The sequence below is a fragment of the Myotis yumanensis genome, unplaced genomic scaffold (genome assembly GCF_028538775.1).
Source record: "Myotis yumanensis isolate MYYU_CA2020_CCGP unplaced genomic scaffold, mMyoYum1.0.hap1 SCAF_21, whole genome shotgun sequence".
NCBI classification, from domain to species: Eukaryota; Metazoa; Chordata; class Mammalia; order Chiroptera; family Vespertilionidae; genus Myotis; species Myotis yumanensis.
Genome location: NW_027223772.1, coordinates 14,932,392 through 14,950,643, shown reverse-complemented (window position 1 = coordinate 14,950,643; position 18,252 = coordinate 14,932,392). Strand labels below are relative to the sequence as shown.

The 18,252-nt window shown below is 54.0% G+C and overlaps 1 protein-coding gene across 1 annotated transcript in view; it reads right to left on the bottom strand.

The window, feature by feature from the left end:
* The window catches only part of SYK (spleen associated tyrosine kinase), an 80,399-nt gene that overhangs the window by 21,335 nt on the left and 40,812 nt on the right, over positions 1-18,252 (bottom strand). Inside the window, exons 4-7 of the mRNA XM_070400790.1 lie at positions 8,376-8,514; positions 5,014-5,095; positions 4,592-4,641; positions 3,177-3,245 (exon numbers count right to left, since the gene is read on the bottom strand). Of these exons, the coding sequence (XP_070256891.1) occupies positions 3,177-3,245; positions 4,592-4,641; positions 5,014-5,095; positions 8,376-8,514 (340 nt within the window). The remainder of the gene's footprint in view (positions 1-3,176; positions 3,246-4,591; positions 4,642-5,013; positions 5,096-8,375; positions 8,515-18,252) is intronic.

Genomic DNA, 18,252 nt, shown 5'->3' with positions numbered 1-18,252 from the left:
CAGTCAAGGGCACATGCCTGGGTTGTGGGCTCGATCCCTGGTGGGGGGCGTGCAGGAGGCAGCCGATCCATGATTCTCTCTCATCATTGATGTTTCTATCTCCCTCTCCCTTCCTCTCTGAAATCAATAAAAATATATTTTAAAAAAAGAAATGCACAACAGGGTGTACAATGAGAAGTGGGTCTCCTTGACACCATCTGCTACTCCAAAAGCAGCTATTTTCGGTATTCTTCCAGAATATTCTATGCCATATCAGCACAAACATATGTGTATGATGTTGCTGTTTGCAATTAACATTGGATTTTGGAAACAATTTTAGATCTCAGCTGCCTCTCACAGTATGCATATTACTGTAAGTGATTTTATGTATTTTCCATTGATAGACTTTTGAGTTATTTCCAGATTGTCAAATATACCATGTTGCAATAAACACCTTCATATGAGTGCAAGAGTATGTGTGTAAATGCTGAGAGATGAAAGCCTGCTTTTAGTTTTGATGGGTGTTGTGAAAACGCCTTCCTGAGAGATTGTATCACTTCTCACTTCAACCAGGTGTGAGGTGCTTATTCCCCACTCCTGTGCCCCACGCTGTCCCCACGCTGCTTATCTGGATCAGTTCACAGGTGGACACGGAGGACTACAGGTCTAACTTGCATCTCATTATAAAATGGAACATCTTTGCCTGCGTTTAAGGGCTATTTATATTTGCTTTACTAAAATCAGCCTACCGACATTCTCTGCCCAATCTCCTGTTAGATAGTTAAAACTTTTAGTGATTTATTGACTTTCTTTATATATTATGATAGTAATCTTGTACGTCATTACTAATACTTACTCCCAGTTTATTATTTCTCTTTTGATGGTGTTAGGATTCTTACCCATGATTCTTTACTTTTAGGTAGCCTTACTAATATCTCCTTCAACTTACGTTAGACACGTCTCCTTAGTCTAAAGCTCTATTAAAACTTGTTTTCTGGATTTTGCTTTCGGCCGTGTGAGTGAGCAGAGCGGCTTCCGCTGGGACCGACCTGTGGGGAGGCTTGCCCCTCGCGCAGCGGGCTGGGCGTCCTGCCGTTCTGGCTGAGTCGCCCGGTCTCCCACTGCTGGGCGGTTTTGCAGATGTCAGTCACGTCCCTAATTAGCTTATTTAAATGGAGAGCTTATCCTGGGGGCCTGCTTCAATCAGTCCAGGGGCCTTCGAAGAGGGCTGCGACTTTCCCGAGAGAGAAAGGTGAGGCTGGGCCACGACTGCCCCCTGGCTGTGGTGACAGCCTGTGTGCCCGAGCGGCTCATCCGGTCCTACCCGCCCCGTCCAGCGGCCTGCTTACCCAGCCCCTGCACTGTGTACGGCTCAGCCTGGGGTTAATCGGCACATGTGTGGGGGGTGCATCTGCATACAGATGTGTGCAGACACTAGCCGTGTGCATGCGTGATTATGGAGATACCCATGTGTGTGTGAGGGTGTGTCTCTTTCACACGTAAGTCTTCGCGTGGTCACACGCCCCGGCTGAGCTCTGGCCGATACGCCTGGGAGCACAGGCCGGGTGAGCACGGAGTCGGGCCTGCAGTGACCGTGCTCCCTCCGGGGCTTCCCGGCTGGGCTGTTATGAAGCGAGTGGTGAATGAACAAGGTGGGAGCTGGAGGGGGCCCAGGTCACCGGGGCTCCTGCAGGGCTGCCGGGCAGACCCTGTGAGTGAGGGGGGTGGGGGGGGGCCTCGGGCACACAGCGTGTCCTGCCAGGTCATCTGTCCAAGCAGCAGCTGATGAACTCTGGTGTGGCTGCCGCCCCATGGCGGGCAGTCACGACTGGAACTGAATTTATAATCATAACGTTGAAAGGATGATTCACGACTGAAAGGCACCCTAAGTGAGAACACACCGGACACCGGCGTCACCTCGGCTGACGGGCACCATCCTGGACCCGAGGGGAGCCTCTCCGAGGAGAAGGGCGAACGCGCCAGGCCCAGGGCCAGGCGGGCCGGAAGGCGCAGCTGTGCAGAGGAGCCTGGGATCAGGGAGTGCTGACCGCTCTAAGGCCAGAGCTCAGGCCCCTCCTGGTCCTGACCTCATCGTGGGCAAAAGGAACCGCGAGAGGGTGTGCTCCCGAGGCCTGGCCCCAGCTCCCTGTCACCCCCGAGAGCGATGCCCCTCGGAGCGGGCGTCTCCCGGGGCTGGCCTGCACCGACCCGGACGTTCCCAGACGTATTCTGCTCAGGTCATCGCATTGCTTTCCCTCAAGCCCCGCCTACACTCCCGGCCGTGCGGTCTGCCTTCCATGGTCAACAAGGTGAGAAGGCATTGAGCATGGCTACCCACTCGGGAAACTTTCACTAAATAAAGCCTCAAGGCATTTATGCTTTTTATTGGTTTCTCATAAGCACTTAGGCAATCTGCTTCATGAGCTGGTGCCCAATGATTTGCTGAAATGTTTGGAAAATACCAACTGATATGAAAATGGAAAGAATTATTAGTAAAAGAATCACTTTTACCTCACCGATGGTAAAAATAGGAAAGGGGAAAAAAGAAATCCATATACATGGATTTATGATATATGGGTTTTGAGGGAGGTGATTCATTATAAATAAAAGTCATTAAAAAAGAACTTTTTATTTCCCTCATAATTCAATAATATAGCACAATATAACAATATATGGCAATCTTACTGCCTCACACAAAATTGGTGTTTCTAACCCTTCAATTTCACCTCATCTCTATCCGCGTCATACTTAGCCCCTGGCATCTATGAAGCACATAGCGCAGGCCCTCGCTGGGCAGCCCTTCCAACCTCGGCTCCTCCATCCACATGCACTTGTGCCTCCAGTTACCAGAACCCTCAACATGGACTTCCTGCAGCTGAAGGAACCGGCTCACTTGGCAAAGACTTCCCAGTGTGAGAATCAGCTCCCACCTGCCACGCTGACGCAGCGACTGCGGCACACAGCAGAGGCAGCGCGCACACAGCGGGGCTTCGCAGCAGCGTGGCCAGGGCCTGCATGGCAAGCACCGTGCATCCCAGGTGGCTGCCCGTGAGAGCCACACTCGGCAAGAGATGAGGGCCAGAGCAGCAGGAGGGCAGAGGCGCACAGAGCAGGCAAGCAGCACACACAGCAGGGTGCCCAGCGCGGGTCAGTCCGACCACTCGGCCAGGGGCAGCAAGAAGCGGGCGCGTGAGTACCTTTCTGTGGCCGGGCTTGGGGAAGGAGTATGATTTGATCCTTGAGATTATTCCTCCTGCTGTCCAAGTCTAGAAACCGTAACAGCAAAGAGGAAGAGTCAGTGTTTGAGAAGACAAATATGGTCTACGGTCCACAACATGCTCCTTTTAACGCGCTTTCTAACCACAATGCCGGACCGCTGGGCTGTGCCCAGTGACTCGCTCTTAACCGTTAGGAATTCTGTGAGGAGAGCTGGGCGCCCGAGCTAAGACCTGGAAAATCACTTGGGGGCTATTTTCCACAAAAGGCTTACAGTCGGGGCTGTTGCATTAAACAGCCCGTGCCTCACAGAGTCGTTCAGCTCCAGCTGCAGGTAAATCACCAGGAAAGGGCAGGCACACCTGCCAGCCCACGGCGCCTCCCTCGGGCGGCCGGGCGTGTGGGCAGTCACGGGGGACACGGCTGTGCACCTTTCCTCTGTGCGCATCTCATCCGTCAATAACTCGTCCCAAAGCCCTGGCTTCTGGAAGCCACTGGGTGACACGCGGCTAAACGGAGCGCTTGGGTTCTTCGAGTTCCAGCGCCATCCACCCTGGAGGAAGGGGACTTGGCCTCATGGAGCTCATGGGGGGGCAGTGGACTGACTGGCCAGGAGCCGCCGGAAAGGTGCGGTGTGGGGCGCAAAGCTCGCAATGGGGTGATTTTACACTTCCCAGATGACACGGGGGGACCAAAGGCCCACAGTGAGCACCTCCAGAAGGAGCAGGAGCCAGTTCCCACGCTGAGTGTGAAACGGTGCGTCAGCTCCTCGCCGTCTGGAATTCGCTCTCTTTGGGGGCGTCCGGCACATTTCAGACAAACCCATGAAGTATGGACAGGCCACCTCTCACCTCCTCCTGGCACGCAGGGAGGTAGGTTCTGGCCCAGTGCTGGCATCCCCGCTGCCCTGAGGCTCCTCACGGACCATCCAGCACTGCCCCTCGGCCTTCCTGCGGAGGTCCGGGCGAGCAGCCTCGGGGCAGGGCCCGTCTCCCCTAACCCTGTCCTGGCTGACGGAACCCAACGATCGGCCCACAGCACACGGAGACGTCCTGTACCCCAGGCGTGCTCCAGCCACCGTGCACGTGGCCGTGCTGGTCCACAGACGGCTCAGACTGAGCCGCACAACATGTTGTCTTTTCCCAAATCTGCCGGGAGGCATACTTCCAATTTAACACTGGGTTTCATGGTCTTTTGCATACCTTTAGGAAATGGAGAGGATTTAACCCCCCAAAACATGAACTTCACTAGCTCGGAACGGGGCAGACCTAGCTGACGCCCGCAGTCTCTTTAGCGTAATGGAAACAATGATGACCATGACTCCTGTGAGCCCAAAGTGCCCTTCTCTACCTCCCCTACCCTGCTTCCCCGCTGCGGTATTTCTGGAAACACTCACCGCAGGGTTGGCGCCTAGGAGCTGCGGGCGGCCTCCAAAATTCACATTTCCTGGTGAGGAAGGGGATGGTTACTGCTCGCCCCGAAGCACCAGGACCTCCTCCGAGATCAGGCCTTGACCGCAAAGCGCGGCTGCTGGGGAGCATGCGGCGTCTGCACACACTCCTCCTCATTACTATCTCCACTCTGCTTCTCCCCCCTGCAATGAGCACTAGTTTTTTTTAAAGTTAAAGGTATTGACTATTTTTTTAATCAATGATATATGTAAAATAGGAGCAATCTATCATTTTTAATCAATCACTCAGTAGAAACAAGGCCTCATCCCACCTGAATTTGCAACAGGCGGAACCTGAAACACGGCTGTGATTATGGCATTATTATTATTATCTAAAAGATGGAAATTCCAATGTCTTAGTCACTCACCCGTTTGCCCGCCGATTTTTTGACATGGAACTGTAAGGACTCGTAGCAAACCATCTGGTTTATAAGAATAATGTTCGACCAGCTGGAAGAGAAGCGGTAAGGAGTGCAGTAAGGTGGCAGGAAAGGGAGTGGTACCTGGAGCAGCTAGCTCCCCTCTCAAACTTTAAAAGTGATTCACTTCCTTGGTGTGTCTGCCTGACCCTCCCCATGTCTCTCTCCTCCCACCCTCAGACTCAGGACAGATGTCCACAGGCCGTGTTCCCTTCGGGATCCTCTCTCTCTCTCTCTCTCATAGCAAGTTGCATAACCAAGATTTGCTCACATGCTCTACGTCTGTGTGATGTTATGAACATAAACTCAGTAGTCAGTCAGTCCTTCAACAAGCACCGCTTCGCCGGGCCCTGAGAGAGGACAGGGGTGAACGATGTTGAGTGGACACATATTTCCTGCCCTAAAGTGCTTCCTTTCTTGGTGGAGAGACAGAGAAATAGTGAGGAATGCTGTTCACAGTGCTGGGGGCCAAGGCTTTGGAGGGACCAAGTCATTCTGCCCAAAAGTTTCAGAGAGAAGCCATCACAGTACAGGTGACAGGAGCCGGGACATGGGGAAAGGTGGCCTTTTGGAAAATAACCTTATATTCACAGGCCCTGGACATCTTTGGCTAATGGTTCCTGAAAACTATGATTGTGAAGTCTAATTTCTACATTAAAAGTAAATTCATGCAAGTGGATTTATTTTTATCTTATCAAAACTATGCAGTAAGATAGCCCTGAGCCCTGGCCGGTGTGGCTCAGTGGGTTAAGCATCATCCTGCACACTGAAAGGTTGGTGGTTTGATTCCAGGTCAGGACACAGGCCTGGGTTGTGGGCTTGATCCAAGGGGCAGGGGGGGGGGGGGGGCGGGGAAAGGGGGCCGTGTACAAGGCACAGATTGATGTTCTGCTCCCACATCAATGTTTCTCTCTCCCCCTTGCTCTCTCTCTAAAAATCAATAAAACGCCGTGGCCAGTTTGGCTCAGTGGATAGAGCGTTGGCCTGCAAACTGAAAGGTCCCGGGTTCGATTCCGGTCAAGGGCATGTACCTTGGTTGCGGGCACATCCCCAGTGGGAAGTGTGCAGGAGGCGGCTGATCGATGTTTCTCTCTCATCGATGTTTCTAACTCTCTATCTCTCTCCCTTCCTCTCTGTAAAAAATCAATTAATTATATTTTTTAAAAATAAATAAAAATCAATAAAAAATCTTAAAGAAAAAGACAGTCCTTATATTTCACCTTTTCTTTTCTCATAACAGATGTTTTCTCTTCAGACAACCTAAAATATTTATATCTGATACCCCTTCCCTGTCTGTTTATTGGTACCTTTCCAGTCCTCAAACTTACCTACTTGTGTGAATGTTTGTTGAATGAATATATTTTATCCTTCCAGGTGACTTTCTTTTTCAAAATGTGAACTATTGTGGTAAGAACACAACATGAAATCTACCCTCTTAGCACGTTTCAATCCGATGAGCCCTCACCTGCTGCTGGGAGGACCCCAGAGCGCCCCCTGTCTGTTAAGTGCAGTGGTGTGTTCTCAGGCCAAGAGTGTTGAGGTTCCTAAAACAAGGGAGACATCCGCCATCTCTCCAGCGTTGCTGTGTTTTCAGACAATCTATTCTGCAAGGGAGGCTGCGGGTAGGTGGACCTGCAGGGACTGCCCACTGGGCGGGGTCTGCAAACGTGTTTTGTAGAGGGCGAGACAGTGATATTTTTGGGCTTTTCAGGCCACATGCCATCTCTGTCACAATTTAAAACAATCCTGTGGAGTGTAAAAGCCACTTTCATCAGGGACTGCACCAAGCCAGGCCGGGGCCAGATCCGGCTCCTGCTGCTGGCTCCTACGCCGCAGGAAGGAATGCTAGTGTAGGAATTACCAACAGAAACAGCGCTGGCCGCCTGGGTGGGGCCGGGCACAGAGGCACCTCACACTGCTGTCCAGAAAAACCCATGGAGTCACACCTATAAAACTGAAAGGTAGTGCTAGCATTTTGGGTGTTCTTTCTTAGACACAGTGGCTAGTTAGACAATAGACAATGGAAGGAAGTAATTAGGGCTGAAGACTATACTACGCCAGAGAAATCCATAAGCCTGGGACAACGTCTTGGGAAGAAACTTCCCAATGAGCGGAGCTGTTCAGCACTGCGGCAGCAACAGACTCTGAAGCTGAGGGGACGCGCAGGGGACAACAGTCACATGCCCAACACATCACGTGGAGTCAAGAGACTCTGGTGGGAAATTAATACCGCCAGGCAGAATTCCACTCATCTCTTTAATTTGCAGTGGACTACTTGATAGGCTAAATGCTCTTTCAAAGTGATACCATTAAAATAAAGCAAAGTCTTTGGTCAATAATGAGCCATATGCTAATGAGCTACAAACCAAAAGACAAGGTCAATGCCATAAATGACGAGAATAGTGTAACATCCAGCATTTGGAAAAGAAGGGTTTCTCTTTCTAATCACAGCACAGGAGGCGGTGGTTACTGTTAGTGCACTGAGGTCAGGAGGGTCCTGGTCTAGTGTTTAGAGGCAGGATTCTGAGTTGGGACCTCTGGTTGCTGTTACCACACGAGGCTCCTGGCCAGGCCCGGGAGCGTCTGTTTGCTCACCTCCCTCACTCACAGGAGCTCACGCAGTTGCTGCTCCCGGGAGGCAGAGCCCGGCCTCTCGGTCTCCGCCCCAGCATGCTTTGCTAAAATCACATGCTGTGACTTAAAATAAAGGCAAGCTAGTTCCGCCCATGGCAGCCCTGGAACACAGCGGCCAGCGTGGGTCAGTGCTCACAGCGCCTGAGCAACCCCCGCATGGCGAGCTGCTTAGGGTTGCCAGCAGTTGGCCAGGACTGAACTCGGCCATGAGCAAGGACAGCCTGCAGGCGGTGGCTGGCACAGGGATGCTGCCTTGCCGTCTGAGGTGCTTCATTTCAATGGTGGCTCATTTTGCAGCAAGAATGGCACTGACATGTTATATTCAACCCGTCCTCTCCCAGCTCAAAACAAGTCTGATCAGACACCTCCGTCCCTCCTCCCCGCCAAGCACACTGTCTTTGTGTGTAAATGTCTTCACGGCTGTTTTCTCGTCCCAGTGCCTCCCAGCTGCGCTGCCCGGGGGTTCCCAGTCCTGGCGGGGCCTGGAGAAGCTGCAGAACCTCTGGAGCTGCCTGAACCTCATGAGGACCCTAGACCAGTGCTTCCCAAACTTGGGTGTTGGTACTCGGCCCCTGGAGCTGGGGGCAGGCCCTGGCTGGGCCCGTCTCGGGCAGGGACCCCCAGGGGCTTCCTCGCAGGCTCTGGGCTGTTCCCTCACTGCCCGGATGGCCCTGTACCTGCCAGAGCGTGTCAAACTTCTTCCCGTCGGGGATGGAGAGCTTCCCCGTCTTGTCCTTGTCGATGCGGTAGTGCAGCACTCTGCCCTCATGCAGCAGGCACAGGGCGTAGGACCCGTTGTTGTCCCGGGCCCTGATCCTGGAAGACAGGAAGAGCCAGTCACTCCCAAGCCCACCTCTGGCAGAAACAGTGCCCCGGGCCTGCTGCCGCCCACAGCGCCCCCACCTCAGGATCAAGGGCTTTGCCCACCGTGCCCAGGGAGGCCCCCATGCAGCTCTGTGACACCAAGAGCTTATGACGAAGACGTCCCAGGGCCTGGGCTGGACTCCGCTGGGCATCAGAAGAGGCTGAGGTGCACCTGGGCGCAGAGCTGCTCAGGCGCCAGCACTGAGAACCACAGGCCCCGAGGCGGGCGGGGCTGTGAGCCCTCCACCACCTCCTCTCTCTACTGAGGGCAGAGGCCCAGCCGCTGCTCCCACCAGCTGGGCACAGGCTGGGGTGATGCACACTTTTCTGGGAACTTCGGGACCACCCCCAGAGTGTCTCGCGCCCTCCCTTCTTCAGGAGGGATTTCATGGCTGTTGCACAGGACGCAGTGAGAGGAACCCTGGGAGAAGGGAAGGTCACCCACTGTGGGGGGGATTGACAGGCAAAACCAGGGACTGCCCTGTTCTGCTTCTGTGTCCTGGTGGGGTCTCTGGGTGACCTCTTCCCTTATCCAGTGCACGAGAGGGGGGCTTTTGCCCACAGTGGAGAGAGCCCCCTGGGAAGGCCAGGCGAGGCTGCAGAGGAACAGAATGGGCAGGACCTCCCCAAATGAGCTACTTAGCCACCTGGCTCTCAGCCCATTTTCCCCTTCTAGCAACTGGAGCCTGTTGGATCATGAGAGCAGAGAGAGGGTGAGTCCAGACGTTCTAGAGAGCCGTGCAGTCCTGGCATTTCCTACAACAAGGGAACTGAGGCACCAAATGCTCAGGGCCCAAATGCACTACATCCTGGGAAGAGCTCCAATGTGCCCACCTGCCTGGGCCTTCTATGTTTGGGGACATTTGTGACGCCTCCTCCCAGTTGGGCTTTGGAAACAGACATGGCCATACTTTCCCGTTGTCGCTCCTATAGATTCTTTTCCAAAGCTAACCCAAGACTTGAGAGCTGAGCTGTGGTGTGTGGGGTGGAACTTGGTTAAAAAGTAAAGCTCTCAGTCCTGCTCAGCTGTGCATGATGGATGGGCTCCCACCACGCCCGCAGCTCCGCGGCTGGTGCAGGTGGAGAGACAGCCTTTCTTGCCCCTTTGCCAGCCCAGCACCCTGAGTGGGAGCTACGCTTCCAGCCACGTGCCCCATGGAGGCCAGTTGGTTGCTGTCAAACTAAGAACCAACTACACAGTAAAGGCCAAACAGGCTTTTACATGGGGAGAACCAAGCCTACTTCACAAGGGGCACACAGGACTAGCTATTTTTGTTTATTATATATGCACTAGAGTCCTGGTGCATGAAATTCGTGCACGAGAGGGGGGTCCCTCAGCCCGGCCTGTACCCTCTCCAATCCAGGACCCCTCAGGGGATGTCTGACTGCCGGTTTAAGCCCAATCCCTAAACCGGCAGTCAGATATCCCTCTCGAAATCTGGGACTGCTGGCTCCTAACTGCTCGCCTGCCTGCCTGATTGCCCCTAACCACTTCTGCCTGCCTGCCTGATAGCCCCTAACCACCTCTGCCTGCTGGCCTAATTGCCACTAACTGCTCCCCTGCTGGCCTGATTGCCCCTAATTACTCCCCTGCCTGCCTGATCACCCCTAATCACCTCTTCCTGCCGGCCTGATCACCCCTAACTGCCCTCCCCTGACAGCCTGGTCACCCCTAACCGCCTCTGCCTTGGCCCTCGCCACAGTGGCTTTGTCCGGAAGGACGTCCAGATGGATATCTGGAAGACGTTGGATCTAATTAGCATATTACCCTTTTATTAGTATAGATTATACAACATAAGCGTTAAGGTAGAATTGCATTAGTAGAAAAGAAGACATTTCATTAAAAATGTATATTGGTTTGATATGATTCAAAAATCAAGTCTTTAAGAATAGGATTGCTTGCCCTAGCTGGTGTGGCTAGAGCTTTGGCCTGAGGACTGAAGGGTCCCAGGTTCGATTCTGGTCAAGGGCACATGCCTGGGTTGTGGGCTCGATCCCCAATAGGGCATGTGCAGGAGGCAGCTGATCAATGATTCTCTCTCATAACTGATGTTCCTATCTCTCTCCTCTCCCTTCCTCTCTGAAATCAATAAATATCTATTTAAAAAAATAAAAGAATAAGATTGCTTTGCTATCAAAGCCAAGTAAGGTGTGTCATTCGTTGTCCCTGATGAAGTCTGAGCAGCTCAGTTGCTAAGCGACTTCACTGGGTTCTTATCAAATAAAATCCGTGGAGAAGCAACTAAGCCCACCATGCATTTAGGCTATAAAGACCGAAAGTTGGGGAGGACAGAGTGCTTCTGGGGTAGGAGACAGTGAGGGTCAGTGGCTGGGAGGCAGGGAAGACTCGGAATGCCCAGTGCCTGGAAGCACAGGAGGGTCTGGGATATGCAAATCTGCTGGGGGCAGGGTCAGGCCCTGCACTCCAAGAGGTCAGTTCCTGAGGGAGGGCAGGGGTGCGGTTCCTGGGGATCCCCTTCCTGCAAGGCTCCTCCTCCTCCCCTTAAGCCCCTAACCTGTCCATTTGGAGGAAGGGAGTGGGAAGCAGGTACACAAAGCCTGGGCAGGATGCCCTTCAGTCCTGGATCTCTCCAGGGCGGGGGAGAGGTGTTTGCATGGGTTTATTTGATTCTTCTTATATGTTGAAGGGGGTGGCAGGGGAGTGTCCACCAGACATGGTTTCCTTCTGCTTGCTCGCCCGAGCTGCCCCTCATGATGCCTTTTCCCTTCCTTCCCGCTGCCCCAAGCTAGCATGCATGAGATCGCCAGGGATGAAACTGGGGCCCCCGTTGTATTGCGTGGAGATCGTGCCCCACAGGAACCTGCCTGATCCAGGGAGGGTTGGGGTCATTCACTGCGAGAAAGGCTCGATTTAAACAAAGCCACAGCTTAGATAGGCGCTGGCTGAGCTGTTTGCGGAGGGTTTATCATCCCTTCTGGCTGTTTCCTTGAAAACCACAAACTCAAGATAGCAGTGGAATGCTGTGCCCCCTTATCTGAAACCCTGATTCTCTAGGCCAGTGACTTGGATGCCCCAGGCAAGTGTGGGATGTCCCTCTCTTACTGATATGATGGCACACAGCCATGCTTTTTAGGTAGGCTAGGATTGGGGCTCCTACCCGGGGCCAGTGCAGGGGGCGGGACGCAGCCTGCTGATCCGGTCATTATGTGGCGGTGTCCTGGACAATTTGCATATTCCTTTATTATTAGTATAGATTAGTGTAAACAAGCAGGAGAGCTGGGAGATTTAAGAAACTACGACAACTGCTAAGACTACGAGTAAGCATTGAGAATGTATACGCACAGTGAGAAAGCAGTGGGAGCACAGTGTCCATGGGCCACTCCCAACATCCCTGCCCTTTGACCTTGGCGTCCTGGGACAGTACATGGGCTCTGAGCTCTGGTCTCCAGGCTTATGCCCCATCACCACCTTCCCTGGTGCCTTGATGGACTGCCCCCTTAAACCGAGACAGAGGATGACAGGTTGCCCAGGGACATAGTGCAGTACCTTGCTAGAGCTCTGGGAAATGCTAATTAAGACCACAATAAAGAAGTGGACCTAGGCCACACCGTTCCAACAGGCAAACGCTCAAAGGCTTGATCATACTTGTGTTGCTGAGAATGGGGCCGCCAGCTCCTTCATGTCCTGCTGGAGGGAGTGTGAATCTAGCCATTTTGGAAAAGGATGGGAATTTTCTACTGAGATCGAACCTACTCATGCTGAGTCAGCAGTCCCTCCCAGGTCTGCACTCTGCACCCCGCAAGCATCCACAGTCACCAGAGCTGCACTGTCCTCCCATGACAGAGGGAGCAAACACACGTGAGGTGCTCACACACAGACTCTCAGAGCAGAGCAGCAGGACGAGCACAGCCGGCTCGGCTCGGCTCGGCACGGCTCTCCCGGCGCCACACGCACCACGCTCCCCGCAGCCCAAGCAGGTGGCTTTGCTCAGAGAGTGCACTCGTCTCAGGTGGCAAAATGGAAATAAAAATAAAAAAAGTGAAACACAGGAAGAAGGCTGAAGGCCTGCTGGGCACCAGCCCGGAAGTGGTGTCCTGGGCGGGGTGTGAGCAGGACCTGCTGCGATGTGGTCCTGACTCGGGTGCTGGCTCGGTGATGACTCGCAAAGGCTCTCAGAGGGGCCCACGTTCCTGGGCGTCACTTCATTATAAAACAGGATGAAAGGTGTGCAGGGGGAGTGGGTGCTTTCTGCTTGTGGACCAGCGGCTGCTGGGAGGCATCACCTCCTGAGGCTCCACAGGGCACAGGGCTGAGGACGGTCTCACCCGAGCTCCAGCCACTCTGCCTGTGCCGGGCCCAGGACACAGACAACCACAGCCTGGAGCAGCTGTGAAGACCAGGCCCGGCGGCGTGGCCGAGCAGCCTGAGGGCCCGCAGCTGGCAGGAAGCGAGGGCACAGAAGGGAAACCCACAGGCCCGGCAGCTGGAGGTGGCGCAGACCAGAGGCTGGTGACATTAACGGCCAGCAACTGTGAGGTGCCTGCTGCTGGGGCAGGTCCTGGCTGTTTTAATCTAAAAGACGGGCAACACTGGCTCAGAAGTCGCTGTGGCAGCTCTCCGTGGGCCCCTGCTCCTCAGGAGAGTGCGCTGCGCCCCACACCCACCACGTTGGCCACACAGGCGCCCAGAGAGGGGACGCTCAGGGCCCCGCCTCCAGCCTCCTGCCGAGCCCTCGGGCATACAGGTCCATGGAAACCCTAGGGTGCTTCACTCCCCCCTATCCACCCCCCCCTACCCCCCCACTCGCCCCCGCATCTCCTGGAAGAGCCAAGCTCACGACAGCCTTGTGTTTTGCTATCACAGAGCGTGGGGGTCACTGCTTTGAACTGGAGCTGGGCTGTGCAGGGCCATCCTGGCCTCGGGCCCGTCTTGGCGTCATGCCGTATGAACACTCTCCTCGGGGGAGGGCAGGGGAGCCCCCCTCCCCAGGGCGCAGTGGCAGGCTCTGTGATGGGCAGGGGCCAGGGGTGGTGGGGACAAGGCTGGTTCTGCAAGGAGGGGCTGACTCCGAGGCCCTCCTCTATGGGAGAGAACGCACAGGGTGATGCCCAGACACTAGCGAGAGGTGAGGACCCAGGAGGCGGTGGGACCCTCACGGCGGTCTCCACCCACCAAGGTCCCAGGACATCTCAGTGTCCGCTGCTGACAGAACAGAAGAGCGGGGGCACACCCAGCCCGCCAGGCACGCCCATTCTCCTCTCCGCTGTGCGTGGTGGAGCAGAGCGTGGCTGGCTGGAGGGGAAGGAGGCACCTGGGACGGGTGGTGTGCCTGCGATGAAGGCACCGTGGTCTGTGCAGACAGAAGCAGGGTGCCCATGGCAGCTTCCTCCCTCCCGTCCAGGCCCGACACAGCATCAGGCGGTCAAATATTGCCACAGGGGGCCCAGCAGCGCCTTCTCAGGGAGTCAGCGTGGAAGGCAGGCCAGAGCGTGTAGGAGTGACCTGCTGGGCGGTGCGCAAGTTGGTATGAGGAGAGCCCTCACTCAGGGGAGGCACAGCCCTAACGACACAAAAGGCATAAGAAGCACAACATCTCGGTGCTACTGCCTCGCACCATCGCAAAGTGCAGGCGCACGTGCTTTCCATGTGACGGAGGACAGTGCAGAGCACAGCCCACACCTGGCCAGGCCCAGCTTCTCCCATGTCTCCTTCCAAAGGCTGCGCCACAGCCCCTCTCCTTCCCCCTGTGCGCACTCATGGGTGGGACAGGGTCAGTCTCCTTGGTCAGCTTTGTGGGGACCTCGATCAGACTGATGGACTGATACTGATCCGGCTGCCACCCGCTTTGACCGTTTTATTCAGACAGGTCGGGAGTGTTTATGCCAATCTGCACTGCACAGCCACACCTGTCACGTGAAATGGTGGGCTTTGATCAACGATAGCAGCACGTGAAGGTGCTGATAGGATTTAGCTTTTATTTTCACATCTGAGGCTCAAGACAGCCATATGCTGTTCCATTCATCAATGAGCAAGGGTAAAGTTTTTTCTAAACACACATTTGCTTTTGAAATTTAAGGATATAGCAAAAAGTGAGTTGAAATTTGAGCAGTGAGAAGTGAGTGGCAAATAGCAAAAAAAAAAAAAAAAAGTGAGTTTGGCCCAAGGGCCATGTCCAGTATTAGCCCTGCAGTGGACAGAGGGCCAGCACCGGGCCGGCAGCCAGGGGGACTACTGAGGCCGAGAGCCCCGCATTAGAGCACAGACCTGTGGAGGAGGGACCCTTGCCAGCTCTGGAGAACAGCAATCCCCAGTAGGATACGCCAGGTCCCCACAGATGAGTAGTGATAAGTACGAGTGCTAAAAGGCCACCCAAAAACATCAGGAAACATGAGTCATGAGAGGGCGCAGGGAGAGAAAGAGAGCAGGAGAGACAGAGATTACACCCCCCCCCCCCCCCCCCCCCCCGGACTTGCAGTGCTGTGACAATCGGATATGGAATATAGACTAACTATGCATGCAATATGCAAAGAAACAAAGGATGGAATCACAAAACTAGCAAGCAGTAAGGTACTCTCAAAAAATGCTCAGGGATATTTGAAACAACAGTAACAACAACAAACAAAACTGGTAGAAATGTTTACAAAACACAATTGGTGGGAAAATTTCAGCAAATGAGTGTAACACCAGATTAGACACAGATGAAGCAAAAATTAGTGAACTGGAAGACAAATCTAGAGATATTGCCAGAATGTGGCACACAGTAAGGCAATAGAAAATAAGAAAAATGTAGAGGATGAATTGAGGTCTAACATATGTTTAATAAGAGCTTCTGGAGGAATAAATGGTAAAATATAAAGTCATATATGAAGGAAAAGTGAGTATTTTCCAGAACTGATGATAGAAAAGAATCTGTTGTTGTGAGAAGCACAAAAACCTGACCACCACTGGCTTAGACTTATACACATTACCTAGTTCGACCCCAAAACAACCGAGATAAAACACTAGCTTCCCCATTCTATCGTGGAGCAAACCGGGGTCAGAGACATGAATTAAGTGGCCTTCACAGAGCTACCTGTCTGGGCTTGTCGGACGTCATGGCCTGAGTTTCTTTACTATCTCACTTAAGTTTTTACTAATAGAAGCAATTTTAAGGTTATCTATGCCAACCAGTGAAATAACACAGGCTTTGGGATGTGTTGCACATATGGTTAGAGACCCCCCTCCCCCAATGAACTCTGAAAATCTCAAATGATCATTATTCTTAACCTTGATAAGTGGGCACCGGCATCTCCGACAGCCTCGATGTGGTCCCCAGACCAGCAGCAGCATGCCTTGGGAACTTGCTAGAAATGCAAATTCTTGAGCCATAATCCAGCCTAGTGAGTTAAAAACTCGGAGAGGGGGTGACCCAGCAATCTGTGCCTTTAAGCTCCTCCAGGTGGTTCCCTCCTCCCCCACAGAAGGTTGAGAATCATCTTGGGATTCTGTATCCATCTTGTGGAACACAACGGAAGGTACAGCTCTCATTCCTCATCCTTTATCCTGATTTACATGTTTCCTTGCCCATAGGGAATACAAGTATATGTTCTTACAAGCCATCCAAACATCCCTGAGAAATGTGCCACGTTGGGAATGCTTCTTTATGGCTACCTTTCACTGAGCTGCTCGTGCACTGAAAAGTGTTCCCAATATGGATCTATTTCCAAAGGGAGGCATTCACCTGCAGCCGAGTCCACCTGGTGGGGAGAGAGGGGAGGACACTGGGGGAAGGTATTGTTCTGATAGTCGAGGCGGACAGGGATGCCCTCTGGTGCCCCTGAGCCAGGTCCGTCCTGGACAAAGGCTCTGATTTGCACTCCTCTGATTCTGGTGGACACCAGCCTTTTCCTTAGAGAGCCCTGGCACCGAGTCCTCCAGGCCCCAGTGTGCCCTCACCGGTCCATCTGTGCATCTTGATCACTGCTTCAGGGCAGCGCCTCCCACAGGGCCCCGCAGTAGGAGGCGTGAGTGGGTGGGTGAATGTGTGCATGTGAGTGTTAAGGACGGGAAGAATGGCTCGGATGTGGGGGGAAGGAGGGAGAGAGAAAGTGATGGGAGCTAACACAGAAGGCTCGACGCAGACTGCAGTGTTCACTTCCCCCCGAGAGTGACGGACAGAAAGGTCAGGGCCCTGGATCTCAGATGCAGGGCGGGTCAGAGCCGCCACGCAGACCCGTCAGCTGTCCCTGAGGACGGGACACTGATGGCCTCTGCAGGGCAAACCGCATTTGTCCTTGGCCCCTGCCCAGGCCTCTGCGTGTGGGACAGAGGTCCCCGGGATGACTAACTAACACACTGGAGAGCGGCCATGGGAGGATGGGAAGGGAGTGTGTCTAGGGGTCCCGCCCATCGTGTGCAGCAACCACAGGCCAGCGCACGCTGAGGCCCGCACCACCGAGCGGGTATGGCGGGGGGGGGGGGGGGGGGGGGGGGGAAGGGGCTGGTGAAACCGCAGGCCACAGCGCCTGGCCTCCTTGCACACTTGCCAAAACACACGTCTGTCAGATCATGGAACTCCAACTCTCCTGGGCTTTCTCTCTGCCTCAGTTTCTCACATCCCTGACCTCAAACACTCTCAGCTGCTGCATGGGCAACACTCTCTCCTGATTTCTCCAAACTTCTGTGCCTGATCTAATGCTTGCCTCTGGGCCGCCCCTCCTGGCAGGACCCTTGTGGCCACTGCCCTGCCCTGCCCCCACTCTGGGCCATTCAAGAGATCGGGGTCCTTCTCAGGACCTGACCAGTCTCCCAGGTGTGCCTGGCCCGTCGGTGTGGCCCAGGAGGCTCTGCATGGTGGCCCCCACTCTCCAGTCTGCCATCTGCCCGGACCAGGACCCCACTCTCCCGTGACCTCCGCCGTCCACTCCTTGCCCTCCGATCCCACGTCAGTGCTGCCTGGACTCACGGGCATCTCCAAAATAGCGCCTGCAGCCAGCACCGGGCTCGGCTCTGGGTTTGTAAGAACTTTAGCCCAAAACGATAAAATATTTACTTGGGTACTAAACACAGAGAAAATGACAACTCCTTTTCTTTCTTTTGCAGGACACGACATTTTGGGAGCATTTTAATTGTAACATATTTTACAGAATGAAACAAAGAGCGCAGCACACAGCACGGAGGAGAGGGCTACGCACCAGGAGCAGCACCGTGCCGGGCCGTGCACTGCCCTGGGCACACCGCAGGGCACTCCTGCAGGGAGGGCCCGGGCCTGCCCCCACAGCCTGCCCCCTGGCCTCCGCCAGCCCCAGCGGGCCCAGCAATGTGACCACATGGCTTTAGGGTCTTATCTGATTAGTAAAAGATGCTTAATCATAACCACAGAAGACTGCTTTTCCTCCTACTCCAACTTCCTTTCCCAAGCTGACAGCAGTCCTAACAGAACGAGCCTGCATTGCTCACCGCGAGCGTGGGCCTGGGAGGGTCCCTGTGAGCGGAACGTGGTCGTGCCCAGTTATAACCAAGTGAAGGGCGAACGCTGGACGGCCAAGTAAGGGGAAGGAAAGGTGCTATCGATGCGTCAGGCAGGGAAGTAAAAATCACACCATTTTTCTAAACTGTGCGCTTACAGCTTTAAAATGACGATTTATTGTGATCTACTTCTTATTCTAAAAAAGTATGTTTTGTATTTTTAAAACAGGGTCTCCTAATTATATATGCTTTGAACCCCACCAATCTTGGATTCCTAGGGA